Raw genomic sequence first — 21,496 nt, 5'->3', positions numbered from 1 at the left:
GACATGGCGGTCCAGCCGAATTTAACGGCAGAACCTCATTATAATTTTTTTCTTCTGTTTCCTGCCCGGCAGCTAGCCAAATTGACAGGATGTTCCGGTTGCCGGGTGTGAAAACCACCTGCGGGAGGCCGCAGCCAGGAACCCTTGGGGATGGTCCCCAGCAATCACGATCTCAGGGCAGGCTGCAGATCGGGGGTTAGGGAGGTCGCCGATTACAGCAGGGGCTAGAGAGAGGCTGCGATCAGCAGAAGTGGGGTGGGGGGGGGGGGGGGGGGGGGGTGCTGCCGAAGGCTTCCTTGAGTGGCCGGGGGGGCAGCACTCATGCTCCTCCTGGCCCACAAGGATTGCTGTAGAAAGCACTTACCTTCTGGAGCCGGCAGCTCCTGCCTCCCTTAGCTGCCACCCAATTGAACTGGGGAGCCTAATTTAAATATGTTAATGAAGTGTCTCGCCTCTCTCCAAGATGGAACATTCGCACAGCTTGAAAGCTGCCGCCGTAAAAACATCAACGGGCGTGTACACAGCAGGCCGGGGTCGCATTCCCCATTTTTTTTTTTAAGGTTTAACCCCTAGCCCCCCACCTCACCAGTCGTGCGTGGGCAATATCGAACCCAAAGTCTCTGTCCACTGAGCTGTCAGTCACAGAGGGGTCCAGCCAATCAAGGCCCCACCCTTTTTCCATTGGTTTCCAAACAACTGTCAAAGTCACAACCCCAGGTTGTGTCATATTCTTTGAAGTGTGATCAGGGGCTTCTTATAGTCTGCTTATGTGCCACAGTGGGCAAACTGAATATAATGTCACCTTAAGCAACGAGGTGACCTACAGGTACTTCTGAGGAACAATAATGGCATCGGAAGTTTGGGATTGCGGATGATGACCTCGAGATGATTAACCATTTAACACTTCAGACTATCATTGTGTAGGCCAAACTTCTACCTTGAGCAGTCCTTTATCATCTCAGAACGGACTGATGTCTGTGAGATATCTGCTGATAAAAACACTTTGGCCCGATTTTAACTCCGGGCCAGTTTTGTTCAGGCGGGTAGCGGTGCGAGTTAGAAACACATCTGTTGCTCCAGAAAGGAGGCCCAGGCTATTTTAAGTCCCGTGGCGGGTAGCGAGGCGTGGAGAGGCGGGACACTTTATTAACATATTTAAATCAGACTCCCACAGTGCAATTGGGAGCCTGATTTAAATTTAACTGCTGCTGGCCAGCAGGAAACCCGGCAGCGAAATGGAGGCGGGAGCTGTCGGCTCCAGAGCTAAGTGTTTGTGGGCCAGAAGGAGCAGGAGTACTCCCCCCGGCCCCTCAAGGAAGCAGTCGGCCCACCCCTCTGCCAATCGCGGCCTCTCTAGCCCCTTCCGCGATCTGCAGCCTGCCCCGCGATCACGATTGCTGGGGACCATCCCTCAAGGGTCCCTGAATGAGGCCTCCTGCCGCTGGTTTGGCTGTCGATTTGGCCGGCTGCCAGGTGGGAAACAGAAGGAAAAAATTGTAATGAGGTACTGCCATTAAATTCGGCAGGATCTCCGCGTCCCGGCTTTGCTGGGTTTGCCTTGCACCCTCCCCGCCTCCCCACAAATATCGGGGCCAATGTTATTAAAAAAGTTCAATATTGCAACAAGTTTAGTGACCTGTGGATCATAAATACACAAAACGTGTTCACAATATATTTCAGTAAATATTTACTATTGTACCATAATATAATTGAGTTATATAATTAATTTTTTAAAAATTCGTTCACGGGATGTGGGCGTCGCTGGCAAGGCCGGCATTTATTGCCCATCCCAAATTGCCCTCGAGAAGGTGGTGGTGAGCCGCCTTCTTGAACTGCTGCAGTCCGTGTGGTGACGGTTCTCCCACAGTGCTGTTAGGAAGGGAGTTCCAGGATTTTGACCCAGCGACAATGAAGGAACGGCGAAATATTTCCAAGTCGGGATGGTGTGTGACTTGGAGGGGAACGTGCAGGTGGTGTTGTTCCCATGCGCCTGCTGCCCTTGTCCTTCTAGGTGGTAGAGGTCGCGGGTTTGGGAGGTGCTGTCGAAGAAGCCTTGGCGAGTTGCTGCAGTGCATCCTGTGGATGGTGCACACTGCAGCCACAGTGCGCCGGTGGTGAAGGGAGTGAATGTTTAGGGTGGTGGATGGGGTGCCAATCAAGCGGGCTGCTTTATCTTGGATGGTGTCGAGCTTCTTGAGTGTTGTTGGAGCTGCACTCATCCAGGCAAGTGGAGAGTATTCCATCACACTCCTGACTTGTGCCTTGTAGATGGTGGAAAGGCTTTGGGGAGTCAGGAGGTGAGTCACTCGCCGCAGAATACCCAGCCTCTGACCTGCTCTCGTAGCCACAGTATTTATATGGCTGGTCCAGTTAAGTTTCTGGTCAATGGTGACCCCCAGGATGTTGATGGTGGGGGATTCGGCGATGGTAATGCCGTTGAATGTCAAGGGGAGGTGGTTAGACTCTCTCTTGTTGGAGATGGTCATTGCCTGGCACTTATCTGGCGCGAATGTTACTTGCCACTTATCAGCCCAAGCCTGGATGTTGTCCAGGTCTTGCTGCATGCAGGCTCGGACTGCTTCATTATCTGAGGGGTTGCGAATGGAACTGAACACTGTGCAGTCATCAGCGAACATCCCCATTTCTGACCTTATGATGGAGGGAAGGTCATTGATGAAGCAGCTGAAGATGATTGGGCCTAGGACACTGCCTTGAGGAACTCCTGCAGCAATGCCCTGGGGCTGAGATGATTGGTCTCCAACAACCACTACCATCTTCCTTTGTGCTCGGTATGACTCCAGCCACAGGAGAGTTTTCCCCCTGATTCCCATTGACTTCAATTTTACTAGGGCTCCTTGGTGCCACACTCGGTCAAATGCTGCCTTGATGTCAAGGGCAGTCACTCTCACCTCACCTCTGGAATTCAGCTCTTTTGTCCATGTTTGGACCAAGGCTGTAATGAGGTCTGGAGCAGAGTGGTCCTGGCGGAACCCAAACTGAGCATCGGTGAGCAGGTTATTGGTGAGTAAGTGCCGCTTGATAGCACTGTCGACGACACCTTCCATTACTTTGCTGATGATTGAGAGTAGACTGATGGGGCGGTAATTGGCCGGATTGGATTTGTCCTGCTTTTTGTGGACAGGACATACCTGGGCAATTTTCCACATTGTCGGGTGGATGCCAGTGTTGTAGCTGTACTGGAACAGCTTGGCTAGAGTCGCAGCTAGTTCTGGAGCATAAGTCTTCAGCAGTACATCCGGGATGTTGTCGGGGCCCGTAGCCTTTGCTGTATCCAGTGCACTCAGCCGTTTCTTGATATCACGTGGAGTGAATCGAATTGGCCGAAGACTGGCTTCCGTGATGGTGGGGATATCGGGAGGAGGCTGAGATGGATTATCCACTCGGCACTTCTGGCTGAAGATGGTTGCAATCGCTTCAGCCTTGTCTTTTGCACTCACGTGCTGGACTCCGCCATCGTTGAGAATGGGGATGTTTGCAGAGCCTCCTCCTCCCGTTAGTTGTTTAATTGTCCACCACCATTCATGACTGGATGTGGCAGGACTGCAGAGCTTTGATCTGATCCGTTGGTTGTGGAATCGCTTAGCTCTGTCGATAGCATGTTGCTTCCGCTGTTTAGCATGCATGTAGTCCTGAGTTGTAGCTTCACCAGGTTGGCACCTCATTTTTAGGTACGCCTGGTGCTGCTCCTGGCATGCTCTTCTACACTCCTCATTGAACCAGGGTTGATCCCCTGGCTTGTTGGTAATGGTAGAGTGAGGAATATGCCGGGCCATGAGGTTACAGATTGTGCTGGAATACAATTCTGCTGCTGCTGATGGCCCACAGCGCCTCATGGATGCCCAGTTTTGAGCTGCTAGATCTGTTCTGAATCTATCCCATTTAGCACGGTGGTAGTGCCACACAACACGTTGGATGGTGTCCTCAGTGCGAAGACGGGATTTCATCTCCACGAGGACTGTGCGGTGGTCACTCCTACCAATACTGTCATGGACAGATGCATTTGCGACAGGTAGATTGGTGAGGACGAGGTCAAGTAAGTTTTTCCCTCGTGTTGGTTCGCTCACCACCTGCCGCAGGCCCAGTCTAGCAGCTATGTCCTTCAGGACTCGGCCAGCTCGGTCAGTAGTGGTGCTACCGAGCCACTCTTGGTGATGGACATTGAAGTCCCCCACCCAGAGTACATTTTGTGCCCTTGCTACCCTCAGTGCTTCCTCCAAGTGGTGTTCAACATGGAGGAGGACTGATTCATCAGCTGAGGGAGGACGGTAGGTGGTAATCAGCAGGAGGTTTCCTTGCCCATGTTTGACCTGATGCCATGAGATTTCATGGGGTCCAGAGTCAATGTTGAGGACTCCCAGGGCCACTCCCTCCTGACTGTATATCACTGTACCGCCACCTCTGGTGGGTCTGTCCTGCCGGTGGGACAGGACATACCCAGGGATGGTGATGGAAGAGTCTGGGACGTTGGCTGAAAGATATGATTCTGTGAGTATGGCTATGTCAGGCTGTTGCTTGACTAGTCTGTGGGACAGCTCTCCCAATTTTGGCACAAGTCCCCAGATGTTAGTAAGGAGGACCTTGCAGGGTCGACTGGGCTTGGTGTTTTGCCGTTGTCGTGTCCGGTGCCTAGTGGTCCGATGCCGGGTGGTCCGTCCGGTTTTATTCTTATAATGACTTTTCGTAGCGAGATTTTACAACTGAGTGGCTTGCTAGGCCATTTCAGAGGGCAATTAAGAATCAACCACATTGCTGTGGGTCTGGAGTCACATATAGAGCACTGTATTTTGTTATTATTCTGTTTTTTTATGCTGCTCATCCACTGCCTAACAGCAAAGAGAAATTAAATCCTCAGGGACTGTCTGGCCTACCCAATTGACTTCATAAATCGATGTTGAAGAAGAATTATTGATCAGACAAAGCGAGGTTATGAGCTGACAGTTGTAAAGAAGAAACCCTTGAGTGTACCAATCGATTATGTAGTTATTATGGAAAATCCCCAAATACCAATAAATTCTTTTTTAAACTGTGAATATGTAAAGTCTGCATAATTTTATGCCAAAGTATGCGGAACAAAACTATTACTGTATAACTCCCACCCACACACAGTAGCCACCTGCGTGACATGTGAATGCCCTCCAGTTCCAAGGGCTTGCCTGCATATGTTTACAGTCCATTGATTGAGCCAAAGTATAGGAGGAGGCCACGTGAGCCTCATTTTTCCAATAAATCTGCCAACCCTTCATAAAAGGCTGAGCTTCTAAGATCACAGAGAGCCACTGGCTCCATAACGAAACAACTCAACTTAATTATAAATCTATGTATGTAGAATAAGGATCAATACAAATCAGCTGCTTCGTACTCTTATTGAAGCCTTGTGTGGTGTATATTAGGAACATTGGAACAGGAGTAGGCCATTCAGCCCCTCAATTAGATCATGGCTGATCTGTCTGGGGGGAAAAGTTAAGAAAATTCTTACCTGATTCTTGGAGATATCGATAAACCAGGAAGTTTACTTCGTCACTAGTTATGCTCATCTTAGCCCCACCTCAAATTATGAGGTTTCCAATCTATGCCCTGTTGGATAAGGACACACAAAAAATGATAATTTAAGTATTTCTCAAAAGGTTAGGCAACAACAGACTCCATTGGTTATAAAGTAAAACAACTTCAAACAAGGTTCTGACTGACAGTGGAAATGTTGAGCCGTAAATCGGGCGCAATGAGGTCCAATTTCTACCCCAATGACTTATAAAAAAACGCCAAAACATCCAAATTTCAAGAATCCGTCCTTTTTGGGAACCCTCAACTGGAACAAAGAGGCCGTCTACAATCAACGGGATATATTTCCTGTTCCTGTACCTGGGTGTCTTGGATCACCTGGACAAATGCACAAAGAACTGTACTGAGTGACTTGCTAAGCCACTTCAGGACACAAAGTCAACCACGTAGTGTGGAACTGGAGTTATGCGTAGGGCAGACTGATTGGGGTCGCAGGCTCTTTTCCATTAAAGACATTAGTGAACCAGTTGGCTTTTAATGGCAAGCTAGAAGCTTTTATGGTTATTTTTCTGGTGCTAGATTTACAGAATTCAATTTGACAATTTACCACGTTGGAATCTGAACTCACCGCCTCTGGGTTGCCAGTTCAGTACCAAAATCACCAGGAACATTAAGTCCCAAATTAGAAAAGAACACGGGCCCATCAAACCTCCTCCATCCAGAGTCCATGTATAATTATTCTATCATGGAGTTCTCCCACCACCACCCATTCATCCTCACCTTCCAACTCCTTGTGTGAGTGCCTTGTAGGCCTTTAACAGAATTGTCACCTTTTTGAAAATCTTTTTCATTTAGAAAAATAAGGATCAAATGGTCTCTGGACCCCTTACCTTTCCCCCTTTCAAAGGCATGCTATTATAAAATGATGATAATTGTTTTTTAAATGGATATAAACGTGTATATAGAGCAGTGCCCCTTTCACCAGCAGGACCCTTTCCACTTACTTGTAAGGCATGTCAATTTTGGACAGCCCTAACTTACAGATATTAGGGTAAATTCTTTAATGCAGCATTTGATCACAAATGAGGTGCACAAAAAGGGTGCACAAATGAACAAATGTGTGCACAAGGTGTTATTAGTGCAATATGAAAATATGTATTTAAGATCACAAAGTTTCCAGCAGTACAATACATCTTAAACCTTGTTCATACTACAACTGAAAAAAAAAATCACTTTTTGATGTCAAAGGAATACTCCAGAGAAGGTTCACAAAAATTTGCAATCCTGCTCTCGTCAGTTATTAGGTATTAAGTTAAAATTGCATTCAGGCTTACCTTTTTGACATTATTTTATTTTAAAATTTTCCAAACACATCCCTTGCATGGAGCCAATTTACAGCCATCCACATGATCATGAAATGAAAAGTATAACAGAACGGCCCAATGGGAGAATATAACATTTTATTGGATTGCAGCACTGAAACCAGCGAGTGCTGGACTTGATGCACAGCGCACCGACACTTGTGTTTATCATTTTAATGTGCTATAGTATTCCTAAAATAAGCATGATACCAGAGGAATGGCTGTAGCCATCCCAGTTGTATAAACATAGGAACAGGAATAGGCCATTCAGCCCCTCAAGCCGTTTTTTTTTATTCGTTCACGGGATGTGGGCATCGCTGGCAAGGCCAGCATTTATTGCCCATTCCTAATTGCCCTCGAGAAGGTGGTGGTGAGCCGCCTTCTTGAACCGCTGCAGTCCGTGTGGTGAAGGTTCTCCCACAGTGCTGTTAGGAAGGGAATTCCAGGATTTGACCCAGCGACGATGAAGGAATGGCGATATATTTCCACGTCGGGATGGTGTGTGACTTGGAGGGGAACGTGCAGGTGGTGTTGTTCCCATGTACCTGCTGCTTTTGTCCTTCTAGGTGGTAGAGGTCGCGGGTTTGGGAGGTGCTGTCGAAGAAGCCTTGGCGAGTTGCTGCAGTGCATCCTGTGGATGGTACACACTGCAGCCACTGTGCACCGGTGGTGAAGGGAGTGAATATTTAGGGTGGTGGATGGGGTGCCAATCAAGCTGGCTGCTTTGTCCTGGATGGTGTCGAGCTTCTTGAGTGTTGTTGGAGCTGCACTCATCCAAGCAAGTGGAGAGTATTCCATCACACTCCTGACTTGTGCCTTGTAGATGGTGGAAAGGCTTTGGGGAGTCAGGAGGTGAGTCACTCACCGCAGAACACCCAGCCTGACCTGCTCTTGTGGCCACAGTATTTATATGGCTGGTCCAGTTAAGTTTCTGGTCAATGGTGACCCCCAGGATGTTGATGGTGGGGGATTCGGCGATGGTAATGCCGTTGAATGTCAAGGGGAGGTGGTTAGACTCTCTCTTGTTGGAGATGGTCATTGCCTGGCACTTGTCTGGCGCGAATGTTACTTGCCACTTATGAGCCCAAGCCTGGATGTTGTCCAGGTCTTGCTGCATGCAGGCTCGGACTGCTTCATTATTTATGGGGTTGCGAATGGAACTGAACACTGTGCAATCATCAGCGAACATCCCCATTTCTGACCTTATGATGGAGGGAAGGTCATTGATGAAGCAGCTGAAGATGGTTGTGCCTCGGGCACTGCCCTGAGGAACTCCTGCAGTAATGGTTCCGCCATTAGGTTATGGCTGATGTGTACCTCAACTCCATACAACCGCCATTTTTCCTTATCCCTAGATACCCTTACCTAACAAAAACATATCCATCTCAGTATTGAAAATTTCAATTGACCCAGCATTCACAACCTTTTGGGGGGTGGTGGTGGGGGAGAAAGAGTTTTCCAGATTTCCACTACCCTTTGCTTGAAAAAGAGCTTCCCGATTTCACTCCTACCTGGCCTCGCTCTAATTTTAAAGTTATGCTCCCTTGTTCTGAATTCCACCACCAGAAGAAATAGTTTCTCTGTATCTATCCTATCTAATCCCTTTATCATTTTAAACACCTCAGTTAGATCACCCTATCTAAACTCAAGAGAATACAAACCAGGTTTATACAACCTTTCCTAATAATTTAACCCTTTAAACTCTGGTATCATTCTGGTGAATCTGCGCTGTGGCCCTTCCAATGTATATAATGTACAATGTATCTAATATATCCTTCCTGAGGTATGATGCCTAAAACTGAACACAATACTCTAGATGAGGTCTGACCAAGGCTCTGTACAACTGAAGCATCACTTCTTCACTTTTGCAATCCAACCCCCGTGAGATAACTGCAAACTTGGATATATAACTCCCTATTCCTTCATCCGTCATTAATATCGTCATTGGAATATCAAACAAACTATCAAAAGACTAAGTTTAAATGCTAAATTATTAATTTGGTATCTTGTAGTTTATGGTGAAAGGTTCATGAATATGATTTTTGAGAGCACTCGCTAGCATAATCCTTCCATTTGCAATTATTTTGCATGAGAAAATGGGGCTGTTTTCCTTAGAACAGAGGAGATTAAGGTGCAAATTTCAAGGGATGGGACCGAATAGATAGAAATAAACTGTTTCCAGTGATTGAGAGGTTTATATTGAGGGGACATAGATAAAAAATTAAATGTAAGAGATTTAAGACAGAGACTGGGAGAAACCTTTTTTTTTACATAGCGGGTCGTAAAGCTGTGGAATAGATTGTGATTGAAGCAGAGATCATGCTAACATATACCAATAGGTTAGATAAGTTGTTGAATGAAAGGGAAATAAAGGGATATGGAAACAGAGCAGGCACATGGGATTAAGACTATTGCTCGTGTGGAGGATAAACACCAACCTGGATTAGTTGGCCTGTTTCCATGTTGGTTTTCATTGTTCACATATGTAATTCTATGCAATCCCTTGAGGACACCAGTATCCTTTCTGCACCAAGAAAAAAAAGATCTATTGTACCATTTTACCCCTCCTTTATACGTTGGGGTATGGTCTAGGCTCACACTCCAGTGCACAATTAAGGGTGTGCTACATTACTGGAGGGAGAGATGTTAAACCAAGGTCCCAACTACTTGCTGAGGCAGACATGAAAAGATCCCATGACACTATTTGAAGGACCGTTCTCCCCCCAGTACCCTCGCCAATAATTCTCCCTCAACCGGTACCATTAAGATTAAGTGCCCAATCATCTTACTGCTGTTTGTGGAATGATGCTGGTGCAGAATGGTTGCCACGTTTTGCCTACTTAACAGCATTCAGTACACTCCAAAAAGTAATTCATCGTGTGAAGCGTTTTGAAATGTCTCGATGACATGATGAAATGCTGCACAAATGTTTCTCTCTTTGCACATTGTTATGAAAGCATGGCTGAAATTGTTACCTCACAATCTGGGGAAATGACAGGTATGAAATCACATCTATCACCCACTGTCAGACTACATTGACATCTAGCATATTATGCCTCCATACCACCCCTGAAAAGCATTATGTGTTGCAAAAGTACATTGCTGGAGTTAGGAGGCAGTGATAGATGGTACTTGAAGCCCAATGAAAATGATTTTGTGCAAAGCGTTGAATATACCAGCTAAAATATGTTTATAAACTTCTATGTAAATCATCCATCCTGAATTATATGAAAGCAAAGTATCAAAAATTTTAAGTTTGCAGAACATTCATGCTGACTCAATATTTTGCAGCTGAAGCAAACACTGCGCTACATAAATACATAGTGACCTTTCGTATCATAGTATGTACAGCACAGGAGGAGGCCATTTGGCCCATCGAGCCTGTGCCGGCTTTCTGAAAGAGCTATCCAATTAGCCCCATTCCCCTGCTCTTTCCCCATAGTCCTGTAAATTTTTTTCCCCTTCAAGTATTTATCCAACTCCCTTTTGAAAGTTACTATTGAATTTGCTTCCACCACCTTTTCAGGCCGTGCATTCCAGATCATAACAACTCGCTGCGTAAAAAAATGCTTTTTTTTAAAAAAACAGCCTTCTCAACTTGTCCTGCCACCTTCAAAGATTTGTGTATGTGCACTGCCAGGTCTCTCTGTTCCTGCACCCCGTTTAAAATTGTACCATTTAGTTTATATTGCCTCTCCTCATTCTTCCCAGCAAAATGCATCACTTCACACTTTTCTGTGTTAAATTTCATCTGCCCATTTCACCAGTCTGTCTATGTCCTCATGAAGTATGTTACTATCCTCCACATTGTTTACTATATTTCCGAGTTTTGTGTCATCTGCAAACTTTGAAACTATACCCTCTATACCCACGTCCAGGTCATTGAATATATATCAAAAAGAGCAGTGGTCCTAATAGCGACCTCTGGGGAACACCACTATATACTTTCCTCCAGTCTGAAAAACATTCGTTCACCACTACTCTGTTTTCTGTCATCTAGCCAATTTTTGTATCCTTGCAGCAACTGTCCCTTTAATCCAATGGGCTTCAATTTTGCTAACAAGTCTATTATGTGGTACTTTATCAAATGCCTTTTGAAAGTCCACATACTCAACATCAACCGCACTACCCTCATCAACCCTATCTGTTACTTCACCAAAGAGCTCATTCAAGTTAATCAAATACGATTTTCCTTTAACAAATCCGTGCTGATTTTCATTTATTAGCCCATATTTTTCCAAGTACCAATTAATTTTGTCCCGGATTATTGTCTCCAGAAGTTTCCCCACCACCGATGTTAGGCTGACTGGCCTGTAATTCCCTGGTTTATCCCTCTCCCCTTTTTTAAACAGGGATGTAACGTTTGCAATCCTCCCGTCCTCTGGCACTGTCCCCATATTTAAAGACGATTGGAAGATTGTGGCCAGAGCCTCTGCAATTTCCACCCTTACTTCCCTCGGCAACCTAGGATGCATCCCATCTGGACCGGGTGACTTTTCTACTTTGAGTATTGCCAATCTTTTAAGTACCTCCTCTTTATCTATCTAATATTGCTACTACCTCCTCCTTAACTGCTAAAATGGCAGCATCCTCTTCTCTAGTGAAGACGGATGTGAAGTATTCATTTAGTGCCTCAGCCATGCCCTCTGCCTCCACAAGATGATCTTCTTTTTTGTCCCTAATTGATCCCACCCTTCCTTCGACTACCCTTTTACTATTTATATGTTTATAAAAGACCTTTGGGTTCCCTTTTAGGTTAGCTGCTAATCTATTCTCATACTCTCTCTTTGCCCCTCTTATTCCCTTTCTTAGATCTCCTCTGTACTTTCTGTATTCAGCCTGGTTCTCTGCTGTATTATGAACCTTACATTTGTCATAAGCCTCCTTTTTCTGTTTCATTTTAATTTCTATATCTTTCATCATCCAGGGAGCTCTAGCTTTGGATGCCCTTCCTTTCCCCCTCGTAGGGATGTATCTACTCTGTATCCGAACCAACTCTTCCTTGAAGGACTCCCATTGTTCAGTTACTGTTTTGCCTACCAATTTTTGATTCCAATCCACCTGGGCAAGATCCCCTTTTAACGCACCGAAATTAGCCCTCCTCCAGTTAAGCATTTTCACATTTGATTGTTCCTTGTCCTTTTTCATAACTATTCTAAACCTAGTAGCCAAGATCAATTTGATGCTTTTTTTTGGATTGGTCCTAAAGACCCTTGCTGTCCTAAAAGAAAGGAAAGGCTACGGTCCAAACCTCAAATCAATGGAATGCACAAGCCCTGGTTACAGCAGCCTAGTTTTCCACTTGTGCGCTTGCCAGGCCACAATTTTTCCCTCATTCATTTTGATGAACAAGAAAATTGCAGGCAGACAAACACACCAGCAGAAAACCCTGGCCAACAACTGTATTGGTGCAAGGAGCTGTACTTAACCTGTTATTTTCAGTACAAGTGGTGTCCAGAATTGTGTATTTTTTGAACATGATCAGTGTCCCATCAAACACTCCCAGGGTCTGTAATCAGCTTTGACAGCCCAACACTATACAATTAAATCTAGAGGTACTTGGAGGAGAAAAAGTAGCCTTCCGATAACCTTTGACCACCAGCAAAGTAGTAAGCCATGATAACAGTGTGGTTAATGCAATAACCCACATGCCACCAGTTCATGCCTAGTTTCAGTTCCTGACGCACCGGAAAGAAAAGAAACCTCACTGCAGAAGTTAGAAATCTGAATCTCTCAGTCAATAATTGATTGTTGCAAACACTGTCTATATCCTGGTGCTGCTTAAATGGGTGAAATGAAACTAGGTCAAAGACTTCTTCCAAAGTAATTACCACCTAATTACAGGGTATGCCTAGTGTACATGCATTTAGAGTGTTCCACATGCGCACAGTGTTTGTAAAAATCTGGGGCCACAGTATCAGGTGTTGTACACTATGCGATTCCAGCCTATTCCAAACAGAATTTTGCACGAGTTATTGCTCATGTTTACACTAATGTTAATACTGCCAGCAATTTTAATTATATCTTATAAATTCATCTCTCCTGGCATTGCATGTAAATTTTTAAAAAATTTAAAATGAGTCTCTTCCTATCTCTACTTTTCTCCCACTCAGTAATTCTATTACACTCTTTGCCTTAAACTGTCTCGCCTTCTCTCCATTTTCATGCCTCACACTTTCTCTCATCGTATCTGTCTGAGACTCTTTCTCATTTTCTTCCACCTCTCCACCTCCTCTTCCTGTAATTGTCTCTTTCTATTTCCTCTCTCTTCTGCTCGTCTCCCATTCTCCTTTATTGATTTACTTAAATTGTATCCATTTCCTTTCTTAAAGAGTAGGGCAGCCAAAAAGTACCAGGTTGGAGATGAGTAGGGAGAAACTGGATCTGGATGCAGGTAAAAGCCATCTGAAAATTGCTGCAACATACACAAAGGTCATGGCCTGGGCTGATAAGGAGCTGGGGATAGGGTACTCAACCTTCCCGGAATGACTGGGAGTTTCCCGGAATCTGAGGTTCCTCCCCCGAGCACTGCCTCCAGCAGCCCGGGAAGATCAGTGATTTAAATTTCCCGCCGCAAGGCGCCCCCACCGCATCACCCTGCCCTGCCCCATCCCACCCCGCCCGCGATGTCACAGACTGCTATTGAAGCCTCCGGCTCAGTGCATCACCCTACCACTGCCACATAGAACCATGACCGCGTGGAGTACAGTCGGGAGGGCGCTGGAGGGTCGGGGATCGGTGGGCACGGGAATCACGGGTAATAGCATTTGGGGTGGGGGGACTCAACAAATCGGGCGAGTGGACTCTGAAATGGGGGCGGTTTCTTAGTTTCCCCCCTTCCCCGCCCTCAGTTTCCCCCCTTCCCTGCCCTCAGTTTCCCTACCTCGCCCTCAGTTTCCCTTCCTTTTTGCTTGCTAATGGGTTGCATTCTATTTCTTGGAACTTCTTGCACAACAGCTGCTGGCACAAAACCACAAGCAAAAATACTCAACTACAGGGGTCCCAACTTTTATAAGGTAAATGCAATAACATTTGTAGAAGTCATGTGATCAAATGTCACGCAAAGGAAGATAATAGTGGTTGTTGAAGGCCAATCATCTAAGCCCCAGGACATTGCTGCAGGAGTTCCTAAGGGCAATGCCCTGGGCCCAACCATCTTCAGCTGCTTCATCAATGACCTTCCCTCCATCATAAGGTCAGAAATGGGGATGTTCGCTGATGATTGCACAGTGTTCAGTTCCATTCGCAACCCCATAAATAATGAAGCAGTCCGTGCCCGCATGCAGCAAGACCTGGACAACATCCAGGCTTGGGCTGATAAGTGGCAAGTAGCATTCGCGCCAGACAAGTGCCAGGCAATGACCATCTCCAACAAGAGAGAGTCTAACCACCTCCCCTTGACATTCAACGGCATTACCATCGCCGAATACCCCACCATCAACATCCTGGGGGTCACAATTGACCAGAAACTTAACTGGACCATACAAATACTGTAGCTACAAGAGCAGGTCAGAGGCTGGGTATTCTGCGGTGAGTGACTCATCTCCTGACTCCTCAAAGCCTTTCCACCATCTACAAGGCACAAGTCAGGAGTGTGATGGAATACTCTCCACTTGCCTGGATGAGTGCAGCTCCAACAACACTCAAGAAGCTTGACACTATTCAGGACAAAGCAGCCCGCTTGATTGCCACCCCATCGACCAATTAAACATTCACTGCCTTCACCTCGGGCGCACCGTGGCTCCAGTGTGCACCATCTACAGCAACTCGCCAAGACTTCTTCGACAGTACCTCCTAAACCCGCGACCTCTACCACCCAGAAGGACAAGGGCAGTAGGCACGTGGGAACACCACCTGCACGTTCCCCTCCAAGCCACACACCATCCTGACTTGGAAATAAATTGCTGTACCTTCATCGTCGCTGGGTCAAAATCCTGGAACTCCCTACTTAACAGCACTGTGGGAGAACCTTCACCAAACGGACTGCAGCGGTTCAAGGCTGTGGCTCACCACCACCTTCTCAAGGGCAATTAGGGATGGGCAATAAATGCTGGCCTTGCGAGCAACGCCCACATCCCATTAACGAATTAAAAAAAAGATGTCAAGTGACCAGGCATCACATGGTCAGATGTCATGTGATCAAACCTAGTTGGGGATTCAGGGTCAGTTGAGAGATGCAGTAACACTGGTGCCCAACTTGGGAGGTAGCTGCAGGCAGGAGGTAGGAGAAAGATAGCTGATGCAGAGGAATACAGAGATGACAATAAAAGTGTACGAGAGGTATAGGGACAGAGGTCTTAAGAGTGAGGGAGGCAGGGAGAGGTAGAGAGAAAGCGAAAGAACATGGAAAAGAGACAGAGAGGGAGGGAGAAAGAATTACAAATTGGGGACAAGCAGAGACACGGTTACAGGAAGAAAGAGACTAATTTTTTACTGCTTTACGGAGACCCTGCTTTGGGAGGGGGGAAGACAGAGAAATAAAGACCCTGTTTTGGGGAGGGGGGAGAAGGAGAATGAGAGAGGCACACACACTTGAGATGAGGCAGAGAAAGGTCTGAGCCTTTCTAACGACAGCATGTTGGAAGCCTTAATAAGGACTTTTCTTTCCCTGTATGGATTAATGCCAGCTGCCATCAGGAATCCTAAAAATGGCAGAATCTGGAGCAGGAAATGCTGGTTCCCTTCACTTGAAAACTTTAAAAAAATTATAGCTTCAGATGTGCTACAAAAAATAATTCAGGAGTTCATTTGGTCCAACTTTCTTTTCTTATTTTTTTTCAGTGTATTGCAGCTCCAGCTGAATCCTCAATTGTAATTTTTTTTTAAGCGCACTTGGAATTCCTTTTTTAATGTTGCAATATTTGCTTTTAATGCTTAAACAAACTATGCTAATACCAGAAATGTCTGCTGGATTGTCATAAAAAACCCAACTGGTTCACTAATACCTTTCAGGAAAGGGAACCTGCAATTCCTACATGGTCTAGCCTACAAGTGACTTCAATCCCACACTGCGTGGTTGATTCTTAATTCGCTCAGGGTAACTAGAGATGCCTCGCCAGCAACATCCACATCCCAGGAAACAAATTTTTTTTTTAAAAGAAGTGCTGCTGAATGAGCGTGAGACATTTGTCAGCAACACCTAAAGCTGTTTGTAGAAGAGCTGAGTTATTCATCTGCTTTGTTTTTCAAACTTCTTAATAGTGTTACGGAGTTTGGGCATTAGCCGCACCGAGCGTTGAATGGAGCATCTGTTGGTTTCTACGATCTGATCGGACCAATAAGATTGCATGGAAAGAACAATGGGGGGAGAAAACTCCTTTTTTAAAGATTGATCAATCCAGTGCAGCAATAAAAAAAAATTAACTCAGAAGGGGAGGGATTTTAACTCCCTCTGCTCAGCGGAAGCTAGGCAGAACAGGAGTTAAAATGAAAGCAGTACACTTTTGCTCATAGGAACAGGAGTAGGCCATTCAGCTCCTTGAGCCTGTTCCGCCATTCAATTAGATCGTGGCGGATCTGTACCTTAACTGCATTTACCCATCTGGTTCTGTAACCCCTAATACTCTTGGCTAACAAAAATCTATCAATCTCAGTTCTGAATTTTAAGAAACATAAGAAATAGGAGCAGGCATATGCCATATGGCCCCTCGAGCCTGCGCCACCATTTAATAAGATCATGGCTAATCTTCGACCTCAACTCCACTTTCCCATCTAATTCCCATATCCCTTGATTCCCTCAGAGCCCAAAAATCTATCGATCTCAGTCTTGAATATACTCAACAACTGAGCATTCACAGCCCTCTGGGATAGAGAATTCCAAATATTCACGACCCTCTGCGTGAAGAAATTCCTTCTCATCTCAGTCCTAAATGTCCGACCCCTTGTCCCGAGACTATGTCCCCTAGTTCGAGACTCTCCAGCCAGGGGAAACATCCTCTCAGTATCTACCCTGTCAAGCCCCCTCAATCTTATATGTTTCAATGAGATCACCTCTCATTCTTCTAAGCTCCAGAGAGTATCAGCCCATTCTACTCAATCTTTCCTCACAGGTCAACCCTCTCATCCCAGGAATCAATCTAGTGAACCTTCGTTGCACAGCCTCTAAGGCAAGTATATCCTTCTTTAGGTAAGGAGTCCAAAATTGCACACAGTACTCCAGGTGTGGTCTTGCCAAAGCCCTATACAATTGCAGCAAGACTTCCTTACTCTTGTACTCCAACCCCCTTGCAATAAAGGCTAACATACCATTTGCCTTCCTAATTGCTTGCTGTACCTACATGTTAACTTTATGTGTTTCCTGTACAAGCACACCAACATTTAATAGTTTCTCACCATTTAAAAAATATTCCGTTTTTCTAATTTTCCTACCAAAATGAATAACCTCACATTTCCTCACATTAGACTCCATCTGCCATCTTCTTGTCCACTCACTTAACCTGTCGATATCCCTTTGCAGACTCTTGCGTCCTCCTCACAGCTTACTTTCCCACCTAGCTTTGTATCGTCAGCAAACTTGGATACAATACACTCAGTCCCTTCATCTAAGTCATTAATATAGATTGTAAATAGCGGAGCCCAAGCACCGATCCTTGCAGCAACCCACTCGTTACAACCGGCCAACCCGAAAATGATCCATTTATTCCTACTGTCTGTTTTCTGTCCGTTAACCAATCCTCAATCCGTGCTAATATATTACCCCCAATCCTATGAGCCCTAATCTTGTGTAACAACCTCTTATGTGGCACCTTATCGAATGCCTTTTGAAAATCCAAATATATTACATCCATTGGTTCCCCCTTATCTACCCTGCTAGTTACACCCTCAAAAAACTCTTAATAGATTTGCTAAATACGATTTGCCTTTCATAAAACTGTGTTGACTCTGCCTAATCATGTTAGGATTATTTTAAGTGCCCTTTACCACATCCTTAATAATAGATTCCAGCATTTTTCCTACTACTGATGTCAGGCTAACTGGCCTGTAGTTCTCTGTTTTCTCTCTCCCTCATTTCTTGAATAGCGGGATTACATTTGCTACCTTCCAATCCACGGGGACCATTCTAGAATCTAGGGAATCTGGAAGATCAAAACCAATCCATCCACTATCTCTGCAGCCACCTCTTTTAAAACCCTAGGATGTTGGCCAACAGGTCCAGGGGATTTGTCAGCTTTTAGTCCCATTAGTTTTTCTAAAACTTTTTCTTTACTAATCTTAATTACTTTAAGTTCCTCCCCCTCATTAGATCCTTGGTTCCCCACTATTTCCGGTATGTATTTTGTATCTTCTCCTGTGAAGATAGATGTAAAATACTTGTTTAACATCTCTGCCATTTCCTTATTCCCCATTATAATTTCTCCTGTCTCTGCCTCTAAGGCAATACATAGAGCTGTTTGTAGAAGAGCTCAGTTATTCATCTGCTTTGTTTTTCAATATTCCTAGCCTCAACAGCTTTTTGGGGGAAGAGTGTTCCAGATTTCCACTACCTTTTGTGTTAAGAAGTGCTTTCTAACATCATCCGTGAACGGCCGAGCTTTAATTTTAAGGTTATCCCCCCATGTTCTAGACTCTCACCAGAGGAAATAGTTTCTCCCTATCTACCCTATTAAATCCTTTAATCATCTTAAACACCTCAATTAGATCACCCCTTAATCTTCTTTATTCAGCGGCCTTTTTTACTCTGCTGTTTTCATGGGCGGTTGAGGTGCCAGTCTGACTTTGGCAGTCGCCTGATAAGTATATGCAAGTCGGGGTCCTGTTATGTAGATAGGACCCGGAAGCCATTTTAACAGCCAACTGAACGGGGCATCTGCCTTGGACACTGTTCATTTGAAGCAGTCGGAATAGAATTGGAAGCCCCAAAAGGTAGGTGCAACACTTACCTTTGTGAGGTCAGGAGGAGCCAGAGTGCTCCAACAAGCTTATTCACTGTCTTCTTTATGCTATCTTTTTCAATAACTATTTGCTAAATAATGCAATATATCAGTAAAAGCTGTAATATGCTTCAAGGTTCCTGTGGTTATAAGTCTCAAGCGCATCATCAAAATGTGGTACTTTGGAGTCTAGCAAAAAGAGCTTTAAGAGCTGATGCTGATCCCTTGATAAAGCACACAGAATTAGCTTATTGCCTGATGCACTAAAATATGGCATCGATCTCAGTATTGCACTGAAAGGGTAAAAATCCTTTAATGTGGCAGCTACAGGCTCATCTCACTGATAAACAGTGATTGCAAAATTTTGACAGATACATTGAACTTAAGGCTGGAGAAAATACTATACACTTTTACTTGTACAGATCAAGTTGATTTTATAGGGCAAATATGCATCCAACAACATACGTGCATAAAGTATTGAACATCTCAGAACAGTCTAGGAGCTCTGAATGGTCGACAGTGACTACTTCCTGGGTGGCAAAAGAGCATTGATAAGGTAGAGTGGGGATTTGTGCAAACTACTGTGGATAAATTTAGGTTTGGACCTGTATTACAATAGTTTAAACTTCAGTAGAAATACATTAAGGCTGCCCAATATTTACCCTTATTCTCGTTACCCTTTAAATATCTTATAAATTACAATTACAGTATTTCCAGCAGTCTGTGGATCAGTGGGGATATGGTGGGAAAGGAGAGGATGGTGGTGACTGTGTACAGATAATATTTTGCTTCTACTACAAAAATTCAACTACTTCATTATTTTAATTGGCTGTAAAATAATTGTGAAAGGTACTATGTAAATATAAGTTCTTTCTTTATCTCTTTTATTGAATATATGCATAAAATATAATAGAAGTCTTGCATATAGCGCAGATTTTCTGTGAGCATCACACTTCCTTCGTCACACTTCAGACATCAATTCAACGTACCCTCTGATTTACCATAAACAACGCCATGAGAGATCTGCTGGTAATATAAAAGTTTAGATTCCTACAGGAGTATTGTGTGAATATGGGAGAAAGCAGTGAGGGGGGTTCCATTTCCAATGTGCACCAGGTGTAGCAAAATCATTAGTGCTTTGATAAAGAACAGATTTACAATTTCACTACACCTGTTGAACAGAGGAAATCTTCATTTGATTGCCTATCCTTTCTTTTGGACATTGAAGGGGCCGGATTTTATGCCTATTGACTATGAGTTTACAATACCTTTTACGTACAATTCTGCAATCGGTACTCCCCAATCATCTCAAAAGTCAACTTTGTAGAGACTGGCTTGAGAGTTTGGCAGCAAACCAAAACTTGCCACCAAGATGTACGTTAAAAGTTTCTTTTTAAATCCAGGTACTCACACAATTTGGTAAAGTGATTAACTGGCTTTTTATAGTACAGAACCAGGGCATAAATAGCTTTGTACATTTAGGTAATTGTCCTGGGTGGGGGTGGGGGGTTAGGGAAAGGGTAGTTTTAATTACAGGAAAGCAAAAAAAATCAGTTAAAAATGGTCTCTGCCAATCTAAGCAGTTTGCAGCCCTTCTGCTCTCCTGTAGAGGCTAAGCAGTTTCACTAACATATTTGCCAATCAAACGTCAAATCAGTGAGTATCAATAAGCTCAGAATGCTCCACATATCGTAAAGCATAACAGGCCAGGTTGTTAAGCATCTGACCAAAACAACATGAAAAATAAAGAGGCATGGCTCTAAGAGATGCAGAAAGAATAGAAATGGTGTCACAGTACATTAGTGAAACAACACTCAAGAAGCTCAACATCATCCAGGACAAAGCAGCCCGCTTGATTGGCACCCCATCCACCGCCTAAACATTTACTCCCTCCACCGTGGCTGCAGTGTGTACTATCCACAGGATGCACTGCAGCAACTCGCCAAGGCTTCTTCGACAGCACCAGCCAAACCCGCAACCTCTACCACCTAGAAGGACAAGAGCAGCAGGTGCATGGGAACAACACAACCTGCACATTTCCCTCCAAGTCACACACCATCCTGACCTGGAAATATATCGCCGTTCCTTCATCGTTGCCGAGTCAAAATCCTGGAACTCCCTATCTAACAGCACTGTGGGAGAACCATCACCACACGGACTGCAGCGGTTCAAGAAGTTGGCTCACCACCACCTTCTCAAGGGCAATTAGGGATGGACAATGAATGCCGGCCTTGCCAGCAGCACCCACATCCCATGAATGAATAAAAAAAAGTGCTCCAGCGAGCCAGTGACTGAGTCAACCAATCAGAAAAGCTAATGTAATGATGTCCAATGGTGCTTGGTACGTTACTGCTAACTCATAATTCCAGGAAAATATCAATTCAGTAGAAAATGTCCACTGAGGACCATTTATACAGAAATTATAAGAGAATTGAATGTTTTAACATGCTTATGCAAATTTTGTATTTATCCCTGCCCAAATGCTTGTAAAAACAAGGAAAGCAAGTATACACTTAATGGAAAAATGTTGAAGGGTGTGCATGAACAGAGATACCTAGATATTCAAATACATAATTACCTGCAAATGTGAATGCAGGTAAAGCCATTAAAAAAAACCCAGCATTTTGGGTTTTAAAAATAGGGGCATAGAATGCAAGTGTAAGGAAGTAATGATGAATTTGTACAAAGCATTGGTCAGGCCACAGTTAAAGTACTGGGTGCAGTTTTGGGCACTCAATTATGGAA

General features: G+C 44.6%; 2 protein-coding genes across 2 annotated transcripts in view; one reads left to right on the top strand and one right to left on the bottom strand.

Annotated features, from left to right (window-relative positions):
- The window catches only part of LOC137322797 (F-box-like/WD repeat-containing protein TBL1X), a 298,855-nt gene that overhangs the window by 72,222 nt on the left and 205,137 nt on the right, over positions 1-21,496 (bottom strand). The window contains exon 3 of the mRNA XM_067985867.1: positions 5,498-5,595. Coding sequence (XP_067841968.1) covers positions 5,498-5,555 — 58 coding nt within the window. The 5' untranslated portion in view covers positions 5,556-5,595. The remainder of the gene's footprint in view (positions 1-5,497; positions 5,596-21,496) is intronic.
- Positions 1-21,496, top strand: part of gpr143 (G protein-coupled receptor 143) — a 244,293-nt gene that overhangs the window by 139,698 nt on the left and 83,099 nt on the right. The gene's annotated exons all lie outside the window — the stretch shown is intronic.

This window comes from Heptranchias perlo, chromosome 6 (assembly GCF_035084215.1).
Source record: "Heptranchias perlo isolate sHepPer1 chromosome 6, sHepPer1.hap1, whole genome shotgun sequence".
NCBI lineage: Eukaryota > Metazoa > Chordata > Chondrichthyes > Hexanchiformes > Hexanchidae > Heptranchias > Heptranchias perlo.
Note: the sequence above shows the minus strand (reverse complement) of the source record. Positions and strands in the feature narration are given on the sequence as shown.